The following is a 19,715-nucleotide window of genomic DNA, read 5'->3' as shown; positions in this document are numbered from 1 at the left end:
AATTCTGCAGCACTAACCTGCGCACTGGACGAGTAGCATAGCTGGGCAGTGCGCAGAAAAGCATGAAAAGCAAAAAGAAGACGTGGCAGTTGGTGCTCCACGTGTTGTATGGAGTAAATAGCCCATAATGCTTCCGAAAACGCGCATATTTGGTGTACGAGGCTGGTAGCAACGAAACATAGAGAGTGTCTCCCATGTTTTTGTAAGAAGGCGCAGGACAAGGAGGGGCCGAACTGTTCCCTGCCTGCCGTTCCTTGAATCTCAGGGCAGTACTTACAGCGTAGTCCATGAAATATTCGCACTTATTAGTGCCTCAATGAATCAAATTTCAATGTTAGGTTCTTCGCCGATGGACTCTCTTGCCAAGGGGAAGGCTTTACGGGCCAGCAGCAGCCCTCTAGTCAGCTCCGGCAACCCCACTCACTCCCAACTTTCCGTTGGCATCTTCCTACACTCCTTATCCTGTCCCGTTTGGGCTTGCTAATGAGCTATTGAATAAAAGTGAGCAGGAAGTGAATGAATCAAAAAAGCGCTCAAAGGGTTGAAGTGGGTGAGCCTCCTCCTCGGTGTCTTTGCTACTGGGAAGGGACGAGGCCCCCGTGGTCTGCCTGTGCCGGCCCAGTGTTGTGCAGCCGCACACTAGGCCCCGCCGTTTAATTCTCAACACTTACAATGTTAACTTTCTATATTGATTTTGGATATAGGTCATTTACATGAGAAGCCCTCCCACAGCTGAGAAGACCCTACCGAACGATTGCCGCCTTGATCTGCGGCCGACTTGCCGCAAGATGACGCGTCTGACCAGTGCGTGCAGCCTTCCCGTCAAGTCTCCCAGCAAACCCCAATGCCAAAAAACATTTTGCTTTTATTGAAAGTCTAACAAATAAGCCGGCAAATCTTTGCCCGCAGACATATAGCGGGGGTCCCTCTTTGTCCTTCAAGTGGCATGAAGGGAATGGCGAGCACTTCGGCCCACACCATATAAATCAGCAGCAGCACCACGTCTGGGAACATAACGCTTATTCTCTTGAGTTGTTCATGAATGCAGTACTTTATGGGATGCTGCTATGTTTCCATGGATGTGCAATGGGGTAAACAGACTTTTTGTCGGATGCTCTGGGGCTTTGCTGCAGTTTTGCCCGTTGTCCTGGTGCTACACATTACCTGGGAAGCCATTCTTTGCTTGGCTAATCAACCGATAGGTAGGAAAATGGAAGAGAGTAGCTCTCAACTGCTAAGTGTCGTCACGTAGGAGGTCGGTAAAAATCGGATTGCAGGACTCTCCTAATCATGTGGCTGCATGGGAAGTGCATAATGCGTCATTTTCATCTAATGAACAGCCCAATAAATCCGCTACATTTTGGTACAGTTTGTCTGCTGCAGCTGTGCACGACTTCGGCACCACGAGCGTCGAAATCTCTCGCGTTTCTCAAAGTGCGCTCACAGCTCGTAGGTTTCAGCCCCTCTCTGAGTCCTGGATATGCCTGTTGGCTACGAGTGGAGGTTCTTTTCTCATTTCCCTTATGGCCATTTTTATGAGTGCTAGTATAGGTGCTAACTGGATCTTCTCTTTGTGCAGCACGGCTTCTCGAGGTGCAACCCGCCAATCAAGGCTCTTTGGTTTCAGCTGGCGCCTCCTTCCATTTGCAAGAAGGCAAGTAAAGGCTTATGAATGTTCCTGTCCAAGTTACGTGGATTTACACACCTGCTCGACTTCTTTGAGCCGGTGAAACACTGGAAATTGGCCTGCCAAAGGTTGGCTATACACCCACTTCATTCGTTACTGTGCACATTTCCGTGTTTCTACAGATGCTCGTCTTCTGAGAGTGGTAGAAGGGGAGACACAGCAATCCCACATTGGAGCGCTTCAAGACCCTGCTGGCCACTGTAGCGGACCAGAAGCATCTTTGACCCACTTCTGCATCACACTGAGAGAGTATGCAGCGGCGACTCTCACTGCGCAACAGCTAGGTGAGCACAGATGATGCGAGGTAGACTTAAACACATCTATAGTGGATGCTTTTGCTCAAGCTTCTGAAGGCTTTTATTATGATGCAGAGCTGTGTGCTGAGGGTGAGCAGAAGGCGCTGAGTTCGTCTACAAGACACTTAAGGAGCGAAAGGCTGAAGCGAAAGAACTGAAGAGAATGTCCAAGGCCAAGAGGAAAAATGATGCAAAGGCAAAGGCAAGCAGGAAACAGACTGATGGAAACAGCAGTGAGCGTCTTTGTGCGTGCTGTGCGTCACTCGTACTACTCTTCATCGAGCAATCCTTCAATACGATTCTGTCTTCGCAGCTCGACAAAATCGCTTAATGATCCACAGCTCTAACGAGTGCCCTTAGATCTAGCCTATACAAAGTCGAGGGGTTTAGATCCTTTTTACTTCGAAGACTTTAAACGAAACAAATATTGCTGCAGTGCTTTTGTTCTTCAGGAAAGTCCCCTGGTCAAAAGAAAAGTAAATCAAAAAAAGAAAAAAAAGGAAGCAAGACAGATGCGCCCAGCATGGTGCAGCTGCCCTCTCTGGGTGATCAGGCGGCTCGCCAACAAGAGCTTGCGAAGAACTACGCCGAGCAAGTCCAACGTGCAAGAGACACTGCAGGAGGGTCCAGTGAGCCTGCTACTCTTCCTGTGGCTGCAGAACATTCAAGTCAAAGTAGCTTGCAGCTTTAATTTTGAACTGTAAGCTTGCGTCTTTTTTTGATTGCTACGACTGTGCTGAAGGTGGCTTGGCGGGAGTGACTGCAGCAGCAATGAAAATATTTGATGGTAAGTTCTCGCCTTTGCAGTGCAGCGAAGCACTGGTCTACGTAGCATGCAGCAAAATCAGAATCCAGGAGCTTTCTGACTAGAATGACAGCGAAACTGAGCATATCCTCTGAGGCACTGATATGCAAGGCGTGAGGCTCGCTTTCTTTCCCCTGTTGCTGTGCTTGTTCAGCGGCTCTCTACCTTCAGGCTGGAAGTAAGCGCGACAATTAGATTTATTATTTTCGGTGCATCTTACGTTGCTAGAACATTTTCAAGTCGAGGGTTTTTTGTAATGCTTCGGAATCGGGTATGCACTTGCAGATTGCTGATCTTTGCATCCTCGCCCTTGTTTTCTGCTGCTCAGCGCTTTTGCTTACGGGAATGGCTAAGGAGCTTCTCAGCGGAATCGTGGCTGCTGCTGCTGTAACAACTGAGGGCACGTCTATCCAGCTTGACCCCGGCGAAGTTGAGGGTTTACTCAGGTCTGTTCTCGTCCAAGGCAGTTCTTTCGCCCAGCCGCTGGCACCCTTCTGCGTCTCCATCATTGAACAGGCCCTAAATCGTCTTAGCTCGAAGGCGAAGAACGCTGAGGAAACAACGGCGGAGGCGTTTTTGGCACTGCAAGACCTGGACGCGCTCGTGTGCAGCGTTGCAAGGCTTAAGGCGGAGCTAACAGCAACGCACTTGCAAGAGCCACCAGCGGCGATAAACGAAAGGGTCAAGTTGCAGAGCGCGGGAAAGGCTTATGCTGGAATTCCAGAAAGTATGAGCTCTCAGGTGATAGAGCTTGTCCTGTCGATAGTCGACGGTGCGTCTGCGTGTTCCACATGGACCCGAATGCAGTTGGCTGCGTGAGCCAAGGATAGTGGTCGTACAATGACAAGCGCCTTTAGATGCATCTTGCTAGTTCGGCGAATGCAGTGGTCACTATGACCATGAGCAAGATTTGTGTGTGCGTGTGCATGTATTGCCGGTGCTGTCAGAACCCGAAGCCATAACAGGTAAGAATCTGGGGTGAAATACGCAATCTAGCGAGGCTTCGTGCAGACAGGATGTTTTCATCTTATTCTTCGTTTTCTAAATATCCTTTTTCCGATTCTTTTGTAGTGGTAAAATACACAAGGACGTCATCAGGGAGCACTCAGCTAAGCAGAAAAGGGGCCAAAGTTTCTGTGGAGCAAACACAGCAGCCTCTGACAGTTCCATCGACCCCTCAAGTTGATATGAGTGGAAAAAGCCCCATTGTCGTGCCACCTGTTCCAGTCGTTTTAGTCACCCCTGGGTCCACACGAATTTCGGTTGAGAGCGGAGACCTGGAAAGCGCAGGGCATGGCACAGCAAGTGAAGTAAGCGCCACTGCCGGCGATGCTGCCAGGCTCTCAGCAAATGCTAGCTCTCACCAGCAAGCTGGTGATGAAGAAAGTTTGTCTTTACCTACAGTGGCATTGTCTGGCCAGCAACCTTCACCGACAGTGAACATAGTCGGCGCTGGACAGTCGGGATGGACTAGTATCCAAACGCGCTTTCCGTCTACTAACCAGCCCGACACTTCCCGAATCCATCTGCAAGGCCATCCTGTCTCAGCATCTCACGGAGCACAAGAGTCAATTCAGCTTCACTTTGGGTCACCGTTCGCTAGCGTACAGGGCTACATGTTACCTGACGGGCCTCCGACGGCCACTCAACTGATGCGTTTTGGTGAGGCTTCGCCTGTTCAGGGAGCGCAATCATCCTCTTCGGCCTCCATCGGCGTCGACAGTCGTCAGGAGGATCAAACGTCTCCTCGCATTCAACAAATACCCGTCAGATCGACTCCTGGAAGTGCAGAAATTGTTCACACAATAAGCCACTTGACGAGCTCACCCACGTCGGCATCAGCAAGCTCCAGTCCTTTAGAACAGGGTCAGACAAGTGCACATATCACCCTATCGCCCTCAAAGCAGGAGCCCGTCGGCGTACATAGTACCCAAAGCAGTTCTATTGAGCAAGAAGGCGGTCCATGGAATCAAACAGGCCAAACCGGTGTGCATATAATGCGCTTTGGAGACGGACAAAGTGGAATAACATCAGGCCGACTCGCTCGAACAGTCGATGCCGCACAGTTTACTGTTCCAGGCCTAGTTGGTACAGCTGTGCCTTTGACGAGTCTGCCCTTCTACAATTCTCTAGGGGAAACACCAGCATTTGGTGCGCGCTTTCATGGAGCACAAGTGGTAAGCCAAGGGCGGCCGCTTGTGGAGAGCAGTTGAATGGCAAGATTGTCACCTCGTTGCCAACATCCTTTGTTGTTCTTTCATTCCTCTCGAACATGTGCGGTTCCTCAGGATTATGCTCTTGGGAATACAGGGACCACAAATGACATCTGCGTTACGGAGTCGATGGTATTTCCAAGTGTAATTGCTGACAACGGCACGGAAACAAGCCCCGCTCAGTCTCTTGGAGCGCTCGCAGCCTCTGCTGTGGAACGCTGGGCACTACGGAAGGTGCACGAGGTTGTTCATGAATCAGTGACCCTGTTTCATGATACTGAAGCTATTAAGATGCACGCTAAGAAATTATGTGAGTGTAGCACTGGTTTTTGCGGCGACCGAATGGCCTCATTGCCCACTACAAAAGCATAGCAGTAGGCTACTGAGGCGTTAGCTGGTTACAGTGCTTAACAACAGATTCATGTGTGCTTTGCTTTGACAGTTACTATTTCCTACTGGATAAGCTTTCCAATGTTTGAACGCAGAGATCGCCAAATGTGGTTTGTGGGTGCTGGTTATTGTGTTCAGTGGAGAGCCACATTGCTAAGCTAAAAGAAGCCACCGCCCCTGCGCCATCATTCAATTCCTTAACAAGCAGCGGCATTAAGTCATACTCTGACGATGCTCGTCGTATATTCTACCAACACTTTTCTTCCCCGCAACTCTTTTCAATGGTGAAGGAAGATCATGGGGCAAGCATGAAGCTCAGGCTTCGGGCGCAGCTCCTTGAAGAGGAAGGTCAGTCGGTTTACTCGCGAGGCGATGAAACTTTCTTCGGATATACGCTGGGCAGTCACACTTGGAAGAAGATTTGATTCTTGTGTATACTCCAGGGTCCATCAGCCTGCCAGGTGTGTGTGGACTATGCACGGGCTTTGCCGCGGAGCATATAACGCTTTCGGGACACGATGCTTGTTGCAGGAATTATCCCCACGATGCCAGCAGCTGTTGACAAGACAGTGACTGAAGAGTTGAGGAAAATTCAGAACAGTGTTCACCAAGGCAAGCACATTCACTTACAAAGGCTTGCCGATTAAAAGTACTCTGCATTGGTTCTGTGTCCCCTAGCTGAGAGCGTTTTTTTGACGTATGCTTACCATATGCTCTGCTGCAGACGGCAAGAAAGCAAAGAAAGGCAAGTAGCCATCCACCTGAACTACCACGGAGGCAGAATTTTTGAAGGCATGCAGAATAACGGTTAGCAATGCCTAGCATACATCTTGAGGACTCCTCTTTTTACTGCTTCAGCGCCAAAGTATGGCTTTCTCGATGTTTGTGGCAAGGATTGCTACAACAAGACGAACACCAAAGCGGGAGACGGTATGTCGATCCCCACATACACCCTTGCGTTTGGTGCTGTATACACCATTCAGAGCGACCTCATCCTCTCCAGATGAATCAACTTCTGCCAACTGGCAGTACAGGGTCCAAAGCCTGAGCTGCACATCTGCGCTCATGCGCGCCTTCATACCACGCCTCATATCCTGTGTTTTTTATTGCGTTTATAGTGATGACTAGTGTCGTTTATTCACTAGACAGCACATTGACTCGGTTGAACAGCGCGGCTTACCGTGGACTCACACTAAGCGCCACTTTCTTCGGAGGTCTTGGCCATCTTCCCTCTTCAGTAAGCCTAGCTGGATACAAGTGCAGTTTGGTTATGACACTAAGCTTACTGTTGCGAAGTTTCTAAGCAGTGGTTTGTCGGAGGCGCAACGATTATTTGTGCATGCATCTCTCAGTCCCAACAGGGGGCAAACGGCAATTTCCAAGAGGCACTGGAAACTGTCTTAAACCTCTGGAAGGTTGACACGAACAAAAAGCGTGGAAAAGCGGACACCGTAGATGAGCGTATTGTCACAGCAATCGAAAAATACGCTGTGGGATTGGAGCGCTTCGTCAACATACTTTTCCAATCACCACGCACACAGCACCTGTACCACCTTGCGGCTCACACATGGGTGCAAGTGCGTGCCGTCCGCAACGCTTCCGAAGGCTTTTTGCCTGGCAAGGTAGCCAAACTTTCTAACAAAGACAAGCAAGTTGGCGCCATATTTTCTAAGCTCTGGTTCGAGATGGACCTTGCAGTCCGACAGCATGACAACTCTCTCCTCAAGCCATTCCCTGGGATGATGGCGTCGTTGATGCTCCAAGTCGGTACGTTTGCATATGTGAAGCTCAAACCCCTACTACGTGTTAAAAAGTGCTGCGTGACATAAAGACTAATAGCCTCAATCCATGCATATCTCATTAATAACTTCGAAGCTTGATGTTAAAAACACCTAGTAAATTGTGCTTCTCCATGCAGAAATAATGTTTCACCGTTTATTTGAAATCTCGATTTTTCTCTTTGCATTCATCAAATTTATATACTTTCTGCCCTCCGCTGGATTTGCAGCTTTCTTTCTGCACACAGTCGTTGAAGAGTTCCAAACTAATATTTTTAAGCGCATGGGGGCTGCCGTGAAATCATTCTTCGCGGGGATGTTCAGAAAAAACAAGAAGATGAAAGTTCCAGGTTCTTGGGCTCAAATTGAAGAGAGAGCTGAGGCACAGCAGAGAAGCGACCCTGCAGGGTTTCAAGGCGCCCTCCATGCAATCAGGCAACTTTCGAGCATGTTTCACAAAAGGTTCCTCCAGCCACTTATCGATGCACAGGCGTCTTCCTCTATTGCACCCGCATACATAGCCTTCATTCACGGTATTGTTGGGCAGTGGATGGTTCCACATAGTGAAAAGCTAAGCTTAAGTGATCCACGCATCCCCAGGGCAAAGAAGATATTTTACTACAACATTTTTTCACATCGTGAGCTAAAAGCTACACCAGTTGCTTCCCTACCTATTTCTGTGCGACCACCTGTTTCTGACTTGATACATTTTAACAGTACTGAATGCAATAAAAGCAGTGCGTTGGCTGTTGCTTTCTTCTGATGTGTTCAGCTCAGGGTTTAATTCATGTGGCTAAGGAATTAGTCAAAAGCGGCTGTGCAGGTAAGAAAGCCTTTTTGCCAGTCACTGGGTCCCTTACTGCTTGTTATTTGGTCAGCGTTATTCAGCGCCATGCAGCGCGCTGGCGGCCTCAGAGCGTCTATTAGAGCGAAGTGAATGAGCGATGCAGGCGTCAAAAGTATTGACATGGGTAGAGTCGTGGCAACCATAGAGTCGTCAGGGAAAAGGCAGACAGCCGGCACAACAATCCTGAAGCTACGACCTGTTCCTGTCAAGCCATCTGACTTGGAGTACCACTTAAGCATGCTGATGGCGGCGTACTCTGATCCTATCGATATTGTTCGGGTAGCCCAAGATCTCGCGTCTCGATGCAGGGCAAAGATTACCCCGACGCTGCCTTCTGAGCCCCAAGAGCCAGTGGCTTCGAAAGACAGTAAAGGAGCCAGGCGCAGTAAATCAGTATGCTACAGGCCGAGACGCTCTTCCTATATACCCTTTATGCGAGGGCACTGCTTACTGCCTCTTTAACAGCAGCTAGTATCACGGAACTGTAGGGGAAAGGGTGCGAAAAATGCAGTACTTACCTTTTCGTTACTCTCTCAGCCTAAACAGCCTAAAAAGGGAGAACCGAAGGACGAATTGGTTGCCCAAATTCTCAGCTCGAAGTTTGTCCTCGACAGTTGGTGTTTGAAGTACAAAGGTGAGCTTTTCTCGCGAGCCCTTGGCGCCTGTTTGCATGTTCTAGGATCGGTTTAAAAGGAAAAGGGTACCTGCAACAGGACGACTGTGCTGGTATTCACTGCAGATTTCGTCATGCAAAACATGGCTGGGGTACCCAAAACAACTGATGGCAAAAAGCTCTTTTTACTTTTAGAAGGAGAGCTGGATAAAACAGTCGAACTTGTCTTAACGCCGTCTTCAATAAAAGCTTCCTGGGTGATGAACTTGAAGTGCCCATTCATGAGGGACTTCGTCAATCCAGACTTACGGAAAACTGCAAGGGAGGGAATGTTTCAGTATGCACTTTGTACGCCAAGCAAGGCAATTTCCACTTCATCCAGCATCAAGCCACTTCCGAATGCTGCCGACACTTGTTGAAAGACGCAGCAGCGCTGAGAATGCCGCTAAACGTCTCTTCTGTGCCACGGAATAAGCTTTCATGTTACATTACTGGCTCTTGGTGCTTCCTTGTGCTGCGTGGCAATGTCGCAGCTCGTCGCAGCCTTAGCAAGCGACTTGGTCGCAAGCTGCGATCCATAGGGAACTTCTTTTCAAAGAAGTTTACCTGGAAGAGGAAGAGCAGCCCGGGAGCAGCAGCGAACAACGAATGGGCCATCATCAATGTTGGCACAGGAATTTGGGACTCCACGAGGCATCGTTTCGAGCACACTTTAACGTTCCGGCCAGAGAACATGAGCTGTGGTAAGGAGCTACAGCGCTTTTTCTCTGCTACCCTGTGGCTTGAGCTTTCTTCTGAAAGAGGCAGTGTTTCACCAGCAGCAAATGCATTAACACACCCGAAGCTCTTGCATTCACAGGAACTGGGAAAGGCCCTAGGAGGCCTATAGACTTTCAGGGAGGAAAATTCATTATCGGAAGTGAAGAGCCGGAAGCCGGTGAGCATTTGCTTTGTATAGGCGTCTGCACTAGTAGCTGAGATTCCTTCAGGTTCCTATCGCAATGCTACTCATGCAAGCTGCATTGTGCATTTATGTGTCTCTGTACTGCCTCCTGCACAGAGCAAAAGGCAGTTCTTTGTGTCAAAGATAACACTGAATGTTGGGCCACCGAGAGAGCTCTGATGTTGAAGGGTTCTACTGAACGTAAGCGGATCGAATGCTCCAACTCACTTCACTTGCCACATCACCAAAATCCCCGCATGGTTTCCAGTCCCTAATCTTTTTTCATTTTACAATCGTTTGTGAGCATCGTCCACAGCCCAAAACCCTTCCCAACTGTGCAATCGTTCGGTGCGCGCAGTGCCTGTGCTCCACTCACAAGAACCAGCGGGTCTATGGTACAGTCGGCTTCCAGGCGCAGGCGCCGCCGCGCCCTCTGCTCCATGAAGTCCTAGCTGAGTTTTAGTAACGGCGGATGGGTAGATGTGGATAAGGTGACCTGTGGCTGCTCTGTAGCCCCCAGCTGCTTCAATGAAAATCACGTCGCACGGCGGTGAAGGCGCGTGACGTGGCTGCTCATAGGCCTGAAAGCAGCTCTCCTGCCTTCACCACAGACCAGCAGCAAGCGCAGCCTCCCACCACAGTGCGGAGAAGCACTTCACCACTGTCAGACCCTCTCGTAAATGAAGCCATAGTGCTTGCCCCGAATAGCACCGTAACCCACGCCGCCGCGCAGTAACAATGTCTTTTTAATGTGCTGTAGTTCCCGTGGGGGTTCCTCAAACCCTGGGAAGCGCATTGCCATTGTTTTGGCTCTGTCGCCATGTGCACCCCTTACAATCTTGATTCCAGAGTCCATTTTGTTTCTTCTGGCTGCTTTCGCATGAACTAGTGCATGCAACTTGCCGTGAAACACCGACCGACTCGGCTCCAGAGCACTGAACAGGTTATGTTTATAGGTTGAAGCTGTTGGTGACAGCCGCTGTTTGGCAGCTTGAGCACCGTTTAGTTGCTACACTTTGTCTGCAGAGCCATGTGCGAACCAGCTCGCCTGAGCAATAGCCGTTGCCTTCGCTCGCTAGCAGATGCAACTAACTACGTGGTAGGTCTGATAAGCTCTAATAAGCTAGCTCTTCGGTGTAGTATATATAACCCAGACGAGCTGACATTGTACACTATAAATGTAGTACCAGCCTCATCGACCGGCTCCATGCCGTGTCGACGTGCAGCTACAGCCGCGAAAAAAGCAAAAGCCTCACACGCTCGGTCACGCCCGCACACGAAAAACAAATCGGTCGTCGCGGAGAAAGGGACGGTCACTCCTTGCCGTTTGGCGAAAGTGCCTACAGCGGCAAAGGTATGTTCTGTTAGCTGGTGCTCCTAGAAATTAGCTATAAAGGCTCTGGCGAACCTTACCCACAATGTGAAGCATCACAACCAGCCCCATAAAAACCAGTGCCATAATCAATACCGCCTGTGGCCCTCTACAAAACGCAAACACCGCCGCACCATCAAACGTGTCCTGCGCATGAGCGCGTCTCTACAGTGAGAGTTAGGGCATGTATAGTGGCACTAACTAATCACCTAGACGATAAGGAGAGCATATAATTGAATAAATCTCTTACATGCGCAGCCCTGGAGCGTCTTCTGTGTAGAATTTCAAGATGCCCTGGTTGGTTCCTGCCGCATGGGCGCGGGGTCGTGTGGTTGCTGCGCTGCTGGCAGTAGACGTGGCGCCTTTAGTGGCAACTCTTTTGCTGTATTGACAGCAAGCATACAGCACCAACAGCAATATCAAAGCCCCGTATGCATTACGACGAGAAGCACCAGGGCGCAAGCGACACAAGCAGGACTCTAGTGAGTTTTCGAATTGTGCGTGTTGTCAAATGGCAAGCATTACACCCTACCGCGCAGCAGCAAGTCGCGAGCCGCCAACAGTCGTCTGCGAGGCCTGAGCGCTGAGAGAATTTGTGCCCTGCAACAACAAAAGCATAAGTAGAATCGAGCCCACGCCGGTGGCGCATAGGGTGCAACTGTTGCAGAAACTTTTTGTGCAGCATCTAGCGGTCGATACATGGGCTGCATACAGCCATCAGGCTGCATGCAGCCATAAGACCCTTCGCTGTACAGCAGTCTGGAAGTGAGCCACACAGCCAATTGACCGTGGTTACCCCAATTTGCCCACTCCATAGGTCCTACACCAAGCAAGTATACCTAGCACATACGTCCAGAAGACTTAGCGTGAAATGCTCATATACATAGCAAGCAGCTGGCGCAAAGCAAACGCATTGATCAAAGAAGCATAAAGAGAAGAGACACAAGAAGCATGTGGACGCCATACATCCAAGAGCAGCACATAGCGGTAAGCTGATGCGGCCCTTTCATTCGTCCCCTTTTCTATCTTTCATATTCCACGGAAAGAACGCCACAAATACTATTTGAAAACAAGCTAAGCTGGGGAAGGATGACTTCGGTTCGGCGCATGTCCGTGCTTGTCTCGCAATTTCCGCGTAGTCGTGGGGCAGCCACGAAGCAACTGCTTGCAGAAGTGGAAAAATCAATAGCGAATAGCTTTAGTTGAGGGAAGAGAAAAGCACAGAAAGGCTTAGACGAGGTGATGAAACAAGCAGAGAGGAACAGTGAGCTGTATGACGATCAGTGTGGACTTTTCTACCTACCACCATTGTACGGTCCAGTCGTCTGGGAGACAGCACACGAAAACTCAACAGAGCGCTCAGTTCCCCTATAACACTTTAAATAAATACAAGAAGCGCAATTCAACAAATACGACTAGACAAAGAAGCAGCAAGACGCTCTCTGGCCCGCTTTATTCCCAGCCCCGTCGTCAGCTCAGAGGCTTGCCGTTGCCGCTGCAGACGCGGCTGCTGCGGCTGCTGCCGCCGACCACCGCCAGAGCTTACCTCCAATAAACCCTTACTTCCATCTGTATGTGGACTTTTCTGCGTATCAAATGAGAAAACGGAACCGACCCGAAGAAGAAGGATCGGCTTGCAGTTCAGTTGCTACTATGCGCACCGCACGCGCAGGAGAGACGTTGGAACATAACACTCCCTGTCTCCTGTGGATGCATAAGCTCACGCATATATATCAGCAAAAATTTGCTTCGGGCTACTTATTCGCTGGTATATTTTCAGGCACTTTAGCATGGTGTCGCCTGCAGTCCACTTTTTTCTACACTAAAGGTTCCGTGTGCACCACTTGCATGTGCACAGACGGCTTTTGGTGTGAGGCCGCAAGTACAACTCTCGAAGATATCCCAAATAATTTGAGGTCTAAAGAATAAACGGCATTTAGGAGTGGCCTTGGGGCTTCTACCACTCGAGCTACAGTGCTGCTGAACTCAACGTAACTGAATACCCGCAGCTGTGACGGTCGCAAGAAGCAGCTGCAGAAAGGACGACGTGCGTTTATGTACGCATGTTGCACTTCGTCGTTTGTGAATGCGCTTAGTAGCAGGTGACCCAAGCGTTTTGTGCCTTCAGTGAAGATAGCCGCAGAAATAGATATGGCGGTACTTTAACGCACTGCTAGGCCATAACAATGTGGTAGCTGGCATGGAGACAGCAGTTTCATTGTTCTACTCACTATTGATGCGCATTCTGCTTTACTCCTTGCTAAAGGACGCCGTAGCAAGCCAGAAATTTAAGTCGTGCCTCGCCGCTGGCCTGTTCCGCTTGGCGGCACTCCTAGATATGTTACTGTAACGCGTCCCACCGGTTGCACAGCGAGCCAAGACGGCCAAAACAAAACATACGTGTTCTCTGTGGCGTATACCAATGCATATCTCATTAGGGAATCTGAAATAACGCTTTCTTCATAGCGGCGCCAAAACATACTTAAATTGGTTCCATGTGACCGCCTGCTGTAAACACGATGAGAGTGGAAGAAGAGAGCCTCTTGGAGATAATCGGGTCGCCGTCACAGCATAATGGAAGCCCAGAATATCAACTTGATGAGCACGAGTGCAAGGCTGATGGGAGAAATGACGGTAACAGTAGCCCCCCAAAACTTCTGAGGCCCACTAACAGCGTGGCACAGGCAGCGGCTGCACTCCCCAGGGCTCATGTAGACACAACACTATTCGTTCAAGAAGAGAAGACACCAACAGCATGTACAGACGCCCGAAAAATTTTGGCTATGCCTGCAAGAAAAGAGCTTCTAAGAGTAACGGATAACAGGAAGAGCTCCGCAACGCAAAAATCTCCCAGAAAAGAGGATGCACTGTTGGAGCAAGAGTTAAGAAGCAAAGAGAGTGCAGTCGATGAGTTAAGCTCTGAAAAGTTAGAGGGTGCAGAAGGCTCTCCATGTGCGCCTTCTTGTATTAGCAGTGAAGAGGCCGGGTACTACGTGAATCACGCCGACGGAGAGAACAAGAGCAGACATAACGCGGAACAGTGGGGCCTGCAAACGCAACAGCAAAAGCAGCAACAACTAAAGCAGGAAAGGCAGGGTATTTTGCCACGAGTGATGATACAGGATTCACAGCAAGCTACACAGCAGCACCCACTTGGGGAGCACATGCATTTTGAAGAGCATCTACTGCGTCCAACGCAGCAAGAGCACGATGCAGAAGAGCATCACCAGCCACGAATGCAATATGACAAAGAACCTGGTGAACACCAAAATGAACTTCTGCAACAGCACAAGGAGCAAGAGGAGTGGTGGCGGCAGAACGAGCTGGGAGAGGAACAAGAGCACCAGCAGGTGCACAAAAAACGCACGAAGGAGCTGCACCAAGATCGAGAGCTGCGGGAAGTGGAGCAGCTAGAGCACGAACAGGAAGGTTGGAAGGGCCAAAGTGAATGTACAAGACAGCAGCAGTGGGAAGGGATGCAGCAATGGGAGCAGTACAAGCGGCAGGAAGAGCTTCAGCCCGAGCAAGAGCAGCATGAACAGGAATATCCAACGGAAAAAATCAGGGGCAATCAACAGCTGCAGTGCCAGAACGAACAAGCTGAGTTACTGTACCAGGATAGGGTGCTTGAGAAGGAGCTGCAGGAGCTTCAGACGCCGCACCAGCAAAAGCGGGTGAAGCAACACGAAGAGCAGCAAGAACAGCGGCTAGCAAAGCCTCTTGAGCACGAATCTTTGATGCAGGAGAGCCAGCTGCAACAAAGCCAGCAACAGCAAGTGAGTTCTTTAACTGAAGAAGACCAGCAACAGCAAAAGCAATTGCAAGAGGAGCACACGCAGCAGCAAGAGCAGCGGCAGCAAGAGCAGCAGCACCAGCAGCAGCACCACCACCACCAAAAAGAGATACGGCATTCGGTTCAGCAGCAAGAGCAGTACGTGCAAAAGATGTGTCTAGAGGGCGAGGAGCACAGAAGATTTGGCGAGCGGCAGCAGCATTCACATGGAGTGCTTAGCAAAGAGCAGCAGCAAGGGCCCATGCAGCATCAAGAATTTCAGCATTTTGAGCAACGCCAAGCAAAGCAAGTTCAACAAGCGTACTACATAAGTAATGATGAGCAGCAGCACGAATTTATGCGGCAGCAAAGTGATCGACCTTCTGGGCAGTGTTACCCAGTGCACTGCATGGCTGAAGAGACAAGGCAGTATGGATGCTCGCAACATCAAAAGCGGCATCATTTCGTGCAACACAAAGAGCCAAAGCAGCACGAGGTGCAGGAACAGACACTGCAGCAACAGCAACAACAGCGACAACAGCAGCAGCAGCAGCAAATGCAGCTTTTCCTAAGAGAACAGCAACAGCATGAGTCTTCGCTGCATCGAAACCAAGAGGCTTCTACACTAGAGCAGCAGCAGGAACAGATCCAACAGCACAGGCAGCAGCAGCAGCTGCTGCTGCAGCGTACATCCCGGCTCATTTCTTCAGCTGAAATACAACGCGCAAAATTGCCATTAATCGAGCCCGGGGAATTCTGTGGACTGGACGGCCATTTTGGGGATGCTAGCAGCGGGGAGGCCAGGGACGAATTTGGGGGATCCCCGGGAGCACTGCCGCCGATGGGCATAGCAGGCTCCGTGAGCCCAGGGATGCTGATGGTCTCCAGGAGCAGTACAGCATCTGATTTGCAGCTGCAGACTGAAACGTTACAGCTACTACCGTCAGGAAGCGGCCAGGATAACATGCCTGCAGTGGGACGTCTAACAGTGGCTACAGCTTTGGGCCCCGCGGCAAATGTTGACGGGCGACTGGGAGAAGAAGGAGAATTTTTGACACCAATGGAGGCTGCGGAGCGTGCTGCAGAGTTTGCTTTGGCTGCTGATATGGCGGCTCGTCGCGCAACAGAGCTAGAAGAGGGGCAACAACCTGATACCGCAGAGGGGAACCTGAGGTGTCTGAGGGCAGGCCTCGTGCAATCATCTCCTTTGTGCCTGATGCCAGAGGCGTCCACTGGCGATTCCAGTTCCCTCCAGTTCTTCCTGTCCAATCGTAAGACCCTCAACAGAAAAAGCAGAAGCGGCGATGCAGCTGGTGGTGCGGCGGCGCCAGCGACAGCAGCAGCAGCAGGGCTGCTTCCCAGAGCACTGGCGCTGCCCTCTGGCAGCTGCGCGCCTCTTATTGAAGAGGGACAAGGAGATAAAGACTCGGCTAAGGCAGCAGCTCAATACTTTTCAGCTTGTGCCATCCAAGCTGCGGGTTTGGCGGTTGCTGGATGCATGCAGTCCCTCCAGGGGTGTCCTTCAGTTCTGGTGCAGACTCGGCTAGCGGAGCAGTTACAGCAGCTGCTACAAAATGAAGCGCCAGGCCTTCCCCCACTTCCTCAAGGACTAGCAGGAAGCAACAGGGCACAGAAAGATGCCGGAGGCAACGGAGAGAAAGCATCAGAGGCTGAAGGAGGCCTTCAAGCTGCAGCCAGCCAGGCCGATGTGCCGCCACTGTGCCAGTCAGCTACTAGCAGTAGCGTCACCGAGTCCAGGCACCAGCACTCCCTGCGGCATCCACAGCAAGAAAAGCAATTTCACAAGGAATCTTTAGACGGCAGCGCACAAAAACAGCGCGAGCTGGATGAGCAGGCACGAGAGCTGCAAAAGCAGCAACGGATCTCAGAGGAGTTGCAACGGACGGCGATGCAGCAAAAGCTGCACGCGCAGCAAGAGCTGCAGCAGGCTTTGCTGCAGCAACAAGAAGCACAGCAATTGTTGGCACTGATGCGTCAAAGAGAAGAAGACCTCAGTCAGCAAAGAGAACAGCTGGAGATGCAGCAGGAGGTGCAGAGAAGGCTGCAACAAGAGCTGCACATGCGAGGTGTGCATCAGCGGCAGCAAGAAGTGCTGCAGCAGCAAATGCAACAGCAGCAACATATGAGGCATCAGCAGCAGCGCCAGCAGCTGCAGCATGAAGAGATGCTTGTGCAAATGAAGCAACAGCTACTGGAGCAGCAGCTGTTGAGTCACCAGCAAGTTGTGGCGGACTTCGAAAAGAAAGCAGCTGACCAGCTGCGGCAGAGGGAGTTGGTGCAAAAGCAGCTGCATCGCCAGCTGGAGGACCTCAGGCTTCGAGATCAGCAGCAGAAACGACAAGAAGAGGAGCTGAGGCAGCGGCAGCACCAATTAGAGCAACTTGAGAACCAATTAACTCTGCGAGAGAAGCAAATACAGCGACAGCAGGACGAGCAGCAGGCAAGGGAGCATCAGCTACAGCAACAGCAGCGAAAAGCAGAGGAAGAACATTTGCAGAAGAAAGCCAGACTAGAAGAGATGGAGAAGGAGATCAGCCAAAAGGCGGCAAATGGTTAGCTTGCAGCCCTCAAAAGTGGAGAATTTCCTCAGGCAATCGATGCTGCTTCACGTGCCGGAGGAATGATCTGTATGTATCTCCAGCAGTGCTCGACTATAACGTTAAACTTTGGTTACTCATGAGTTGCTGGCTCCTGTGATGTGCTTTACTGCGCAGTTTCTGCTTCAGCAGCCGCTGCAACTGCTGCGATAGACTCCCCAGATGGGAGTCAGCCAGTTTTCTCGTTCGTTACTTCGCTGGCGTCAAAAGGGGAAGACACCATGCATGAGATGCAGCAACTTGAGCAAAACCTCGTGAATTTGTGCCTTGGGTATCTGCAGCAGCGCAAGAGGCACTTGGCGCTCCTACGAAAGCCACTAGAAACTGAAGGCAAGCTCCTCAGGCTGGCGGCTGCAGATCCACAAGCTCCAGGGCATGTTGCTGCAACGGCAGCAGGGCCTGCTGCTGTTGTTGCTATACCTAGAGCAGCGCCAGCAGACGTTTCAGGTACCTTTGACGCCTCAGCTGAGGGCCAGCGCGGACTCGTGGCTTCCAAGTTGAAGGCCTGGAATGCAGCTGCAAGGCAAGTGGCAGCACTTGCCGATGAGCACAATCACGTGTTTGATTTCAAAGTTCAGATGCTTATGCATTTGTCTGCCAGCTAGGCCTTCTACTTACTGAAATCTCGACTTGTTAGCCCACTTAAAGACTTCAGCGTTGAAATGCTCTTGTTCCCACCAATACACTTGCAGTATCTAATGGCCAAACTCAGGAAAACAGCACAAGAGGATCTATGACTGTGAGACGTCTGGATGCATTGCTTTGGATGTCACCGGACCCTACGTATCTTCTTCTTTCGCTGCTCAGGTGTGTCCGTTTTGCCTTGCTAGCACTAACGAGGCGGGCCAACTATCTTGCCGGTCCAGGGGCCCGCGGCGCATCTCCTGGTGATACCTCCGAAGAAGCGTTGGCTAGGCCCGCTGTTGCCTCCGTTGCGCCTGTTGCCATTGGCAAGCGTTTCCTGCCTGGCCAGCCGCAGCCTTGCGTTACCTTAGACCCTAATCAACAAATGAGCCACAGCAGCTCAGGCCCCGCAACCACTGCTGCGGGTTTTCTTGAGTTGACTCTACAGACAACCAATTGCCAGGGCCTCAACACAGCAGCAACGCCTGCAGTTGCGCCTTCAGCGCCGCCAGAAGGGCTAGCAGATCAGCCGTGGCAGGTTCGAGCTTCGGAGTCTGCAGCTGAAGCAATTTCTGGTGGTGCAGCTGTGGCAACATCACAAACCCTGCACCAGCAGCAAAGTGGGCGGACCAACAGAGTCGAAGAACGCAGCACGGTTGGCTACGGCAGGGCATCCACAGTGACAGATGGGCCCCCTGAACGCTTAAGGTCAAGCCCTTCGGAGGTCTTCCGCCGCCTGCCTTCGGGATTGAATGTGGGAGATTTATCTGTGCTGGGGTTCACTGGAACGGCAGTTGCCGAAACCCCTGCAGGATTTCTTGATGGGCCACTTGGGGAGGCAGCCCATGGACACAGTGGAGTTCCAAATGTTGTGCCCACACCAGCATTTAGCAGCAACCCTCCCTTCCAGCTGGCCACGCTGAATGGTGTACGGACTCCTCAAGGCCAGATGATCCCCATGCTAACTCCTAGGAAAGTGCCTCCATTGCCTGTGGGCTCGTTAGCCCCTCGAGGTGAAGCCGCTGCTCCGGCTGCTGCTGCTGCTGCAGCAGCAGCTGGACGGGAATGGGGAACTCCTCGGCTGCAGCTGCAAAGGAGGCAGCAAGTGTCTCCCCTCCGACCGTCCCAGGGCCTACCCTACAGAAGCTGAAGCCAACACATGCTCTGCAGCGCCTATTGCTGAAACTGTTTGATAGTCCCTTATCTCCTGGTGCGGGGAATTCCCGTCGTGCTGCTGCTTACGCATACATTGGGCTTGCGCATACATCGGGCTGCGCTTTCTGGTGTTGGTACCGGTGCTTTCTGCAGATTGCCAGCAGTATGCTGCAGCATATGTATGCGGATTTCTCGAAATGCCACTGCAAATGTTTTGTTCGTATCAGTGACTTCTCCTGCGTGAACATTCGAGTGCGTGGAGCAACAGGAACGGCAGCAACAGCAGAAGCAGCACCAAACCCCCCAAAACAAATGACACGCAACACGCTCTAAACCTTAAAGCTCTTGCTAGATGGGAAACCCTACGCTGCCAACCAACTAAGAGTTGGTTGGAGGGTCTAACACAACTACTGTTATATATAGAAAGGGACATCCTAGCTGTTAGTGTATACGATCCCATACACCTTAGCTCAAGCCGCATAGAGCTGGCAAAATAAGCGCCTCTTGCGGAAATACTACTCACAAAGGTACACTTCAGTCTTCGAAAACCAAATCCAATGAATGCGCGCGTCAAAAGCAGGCTAAGACTCGTGGCTTCAGCG

At 51.0% G+C, this 19,715-nt stretch overlaps 4 protein-coding genes across 4 annotated transcripts; all 4 read left to right on the top strand.

Annotated features, from left to right (window-relative positions):
* Positions 1-2,146: 2,146 nt before the first annotated feature.
* ENH_00061720 (hypothetical protein, conserved) lies at positions 2,147-2,853 on the top strand (the record flags this gene model as incomplete). Its single annotated transcript, XM_013581977.1, has 3 exons — positions 2,147-2,216; positions 2,436-2,612; positions 2,726-2,853. 3 exons carry the CDS (start codon positions 2,147-2,149, stop codon positions 2,851-2,853), a joined length of 375 nt encoding a protein of 124 aa, XP_013437431.1.
* A 280-nt stretch (positions 2,854-3,133) lies between these two features.
* On the top strand, positions 3,134-8,106 carry ENH_00061710 (hypothetical protein, conserved; the record flags this gene model as incomplete). Its single annotated transcript, XM_013581976.1, has 10 exons — positions 3,134-3,560; positions 3,736-3,753; positions 3,860-4,965; positions 5,077-5,311; positions 5,530-5,760; positions 6,250-6,321; positions 6,471-6,628; positions 6,744-7,158; positions 7,400-7,807; positions 8,054-8,106. The coding sequence occupies 10 exons, from the start codon at positions 3,134-3,136 to the stop codon at positions 8,104-8,106; spliced, it is 3,123 nt and encodes a 1,040-aa protein (XP_013437430.1).
* A 30-nt stretch (positions 8,107-8,136) lies between these two features.
* On the top strand, positions 8,137-9,518 carry ENH_00061700 (hypothetical protein, conserved; the record flags this gene model as incomplete). Its single annotated transcript, XM_013581975.1, has 4 exons — positions 8,137-8,409; positions 8,554-8,650; positions 8,756-8,977; positions 9,163-9,518. The coding sequence occupies 4 exons, from the start codon at positions 8,137-8,139 to the stop codon at positions 9,516-9,518; spliced, it is 948 nt and encodes a 315-aa protein (XP_013437429.1).
* A 3,945-nt stretch (positions 9,519-13,463) lies between these two features.
* Positions 13,464-19,108, top strand: ENH_00061690 (hypothetical protein, conserved; the record flags this gene model as incomplete). Its single annotated transcript, XM_013581974.1, has 3 exons — positions 13,464-17,289; positions 17,452-17,926; positions 18,142-19,108. 3 exons carry the CDS (start codon positions 13,464-13,466, stop codon positions 19,106-19,108), a joined length of 5,268 nt encoding a protein of 1,755 aa, XP_013437428.1.
* Between the last annotated feature and the right edge of the window lie 607 nt (positions 19,109-19,715).

The sequence above is a fragment of the Eimeria necatrix genome, genomic scaffold (assembly GCF_000499385.1).
Source record: "Eimeria necatrix Houghton genomic scaffold, Enh_scaff53, whole genome shotgun sequence".
Lineage (NCBI taxonomy): Eukaryota > Apicomplexa > Conoidasida > Eucoccidiorida > Eimeriidae > Eimeria > Eimeria necatrix.
This window is presented reverse-complemented; position numbering and strand designations above follow the sequence as displayed.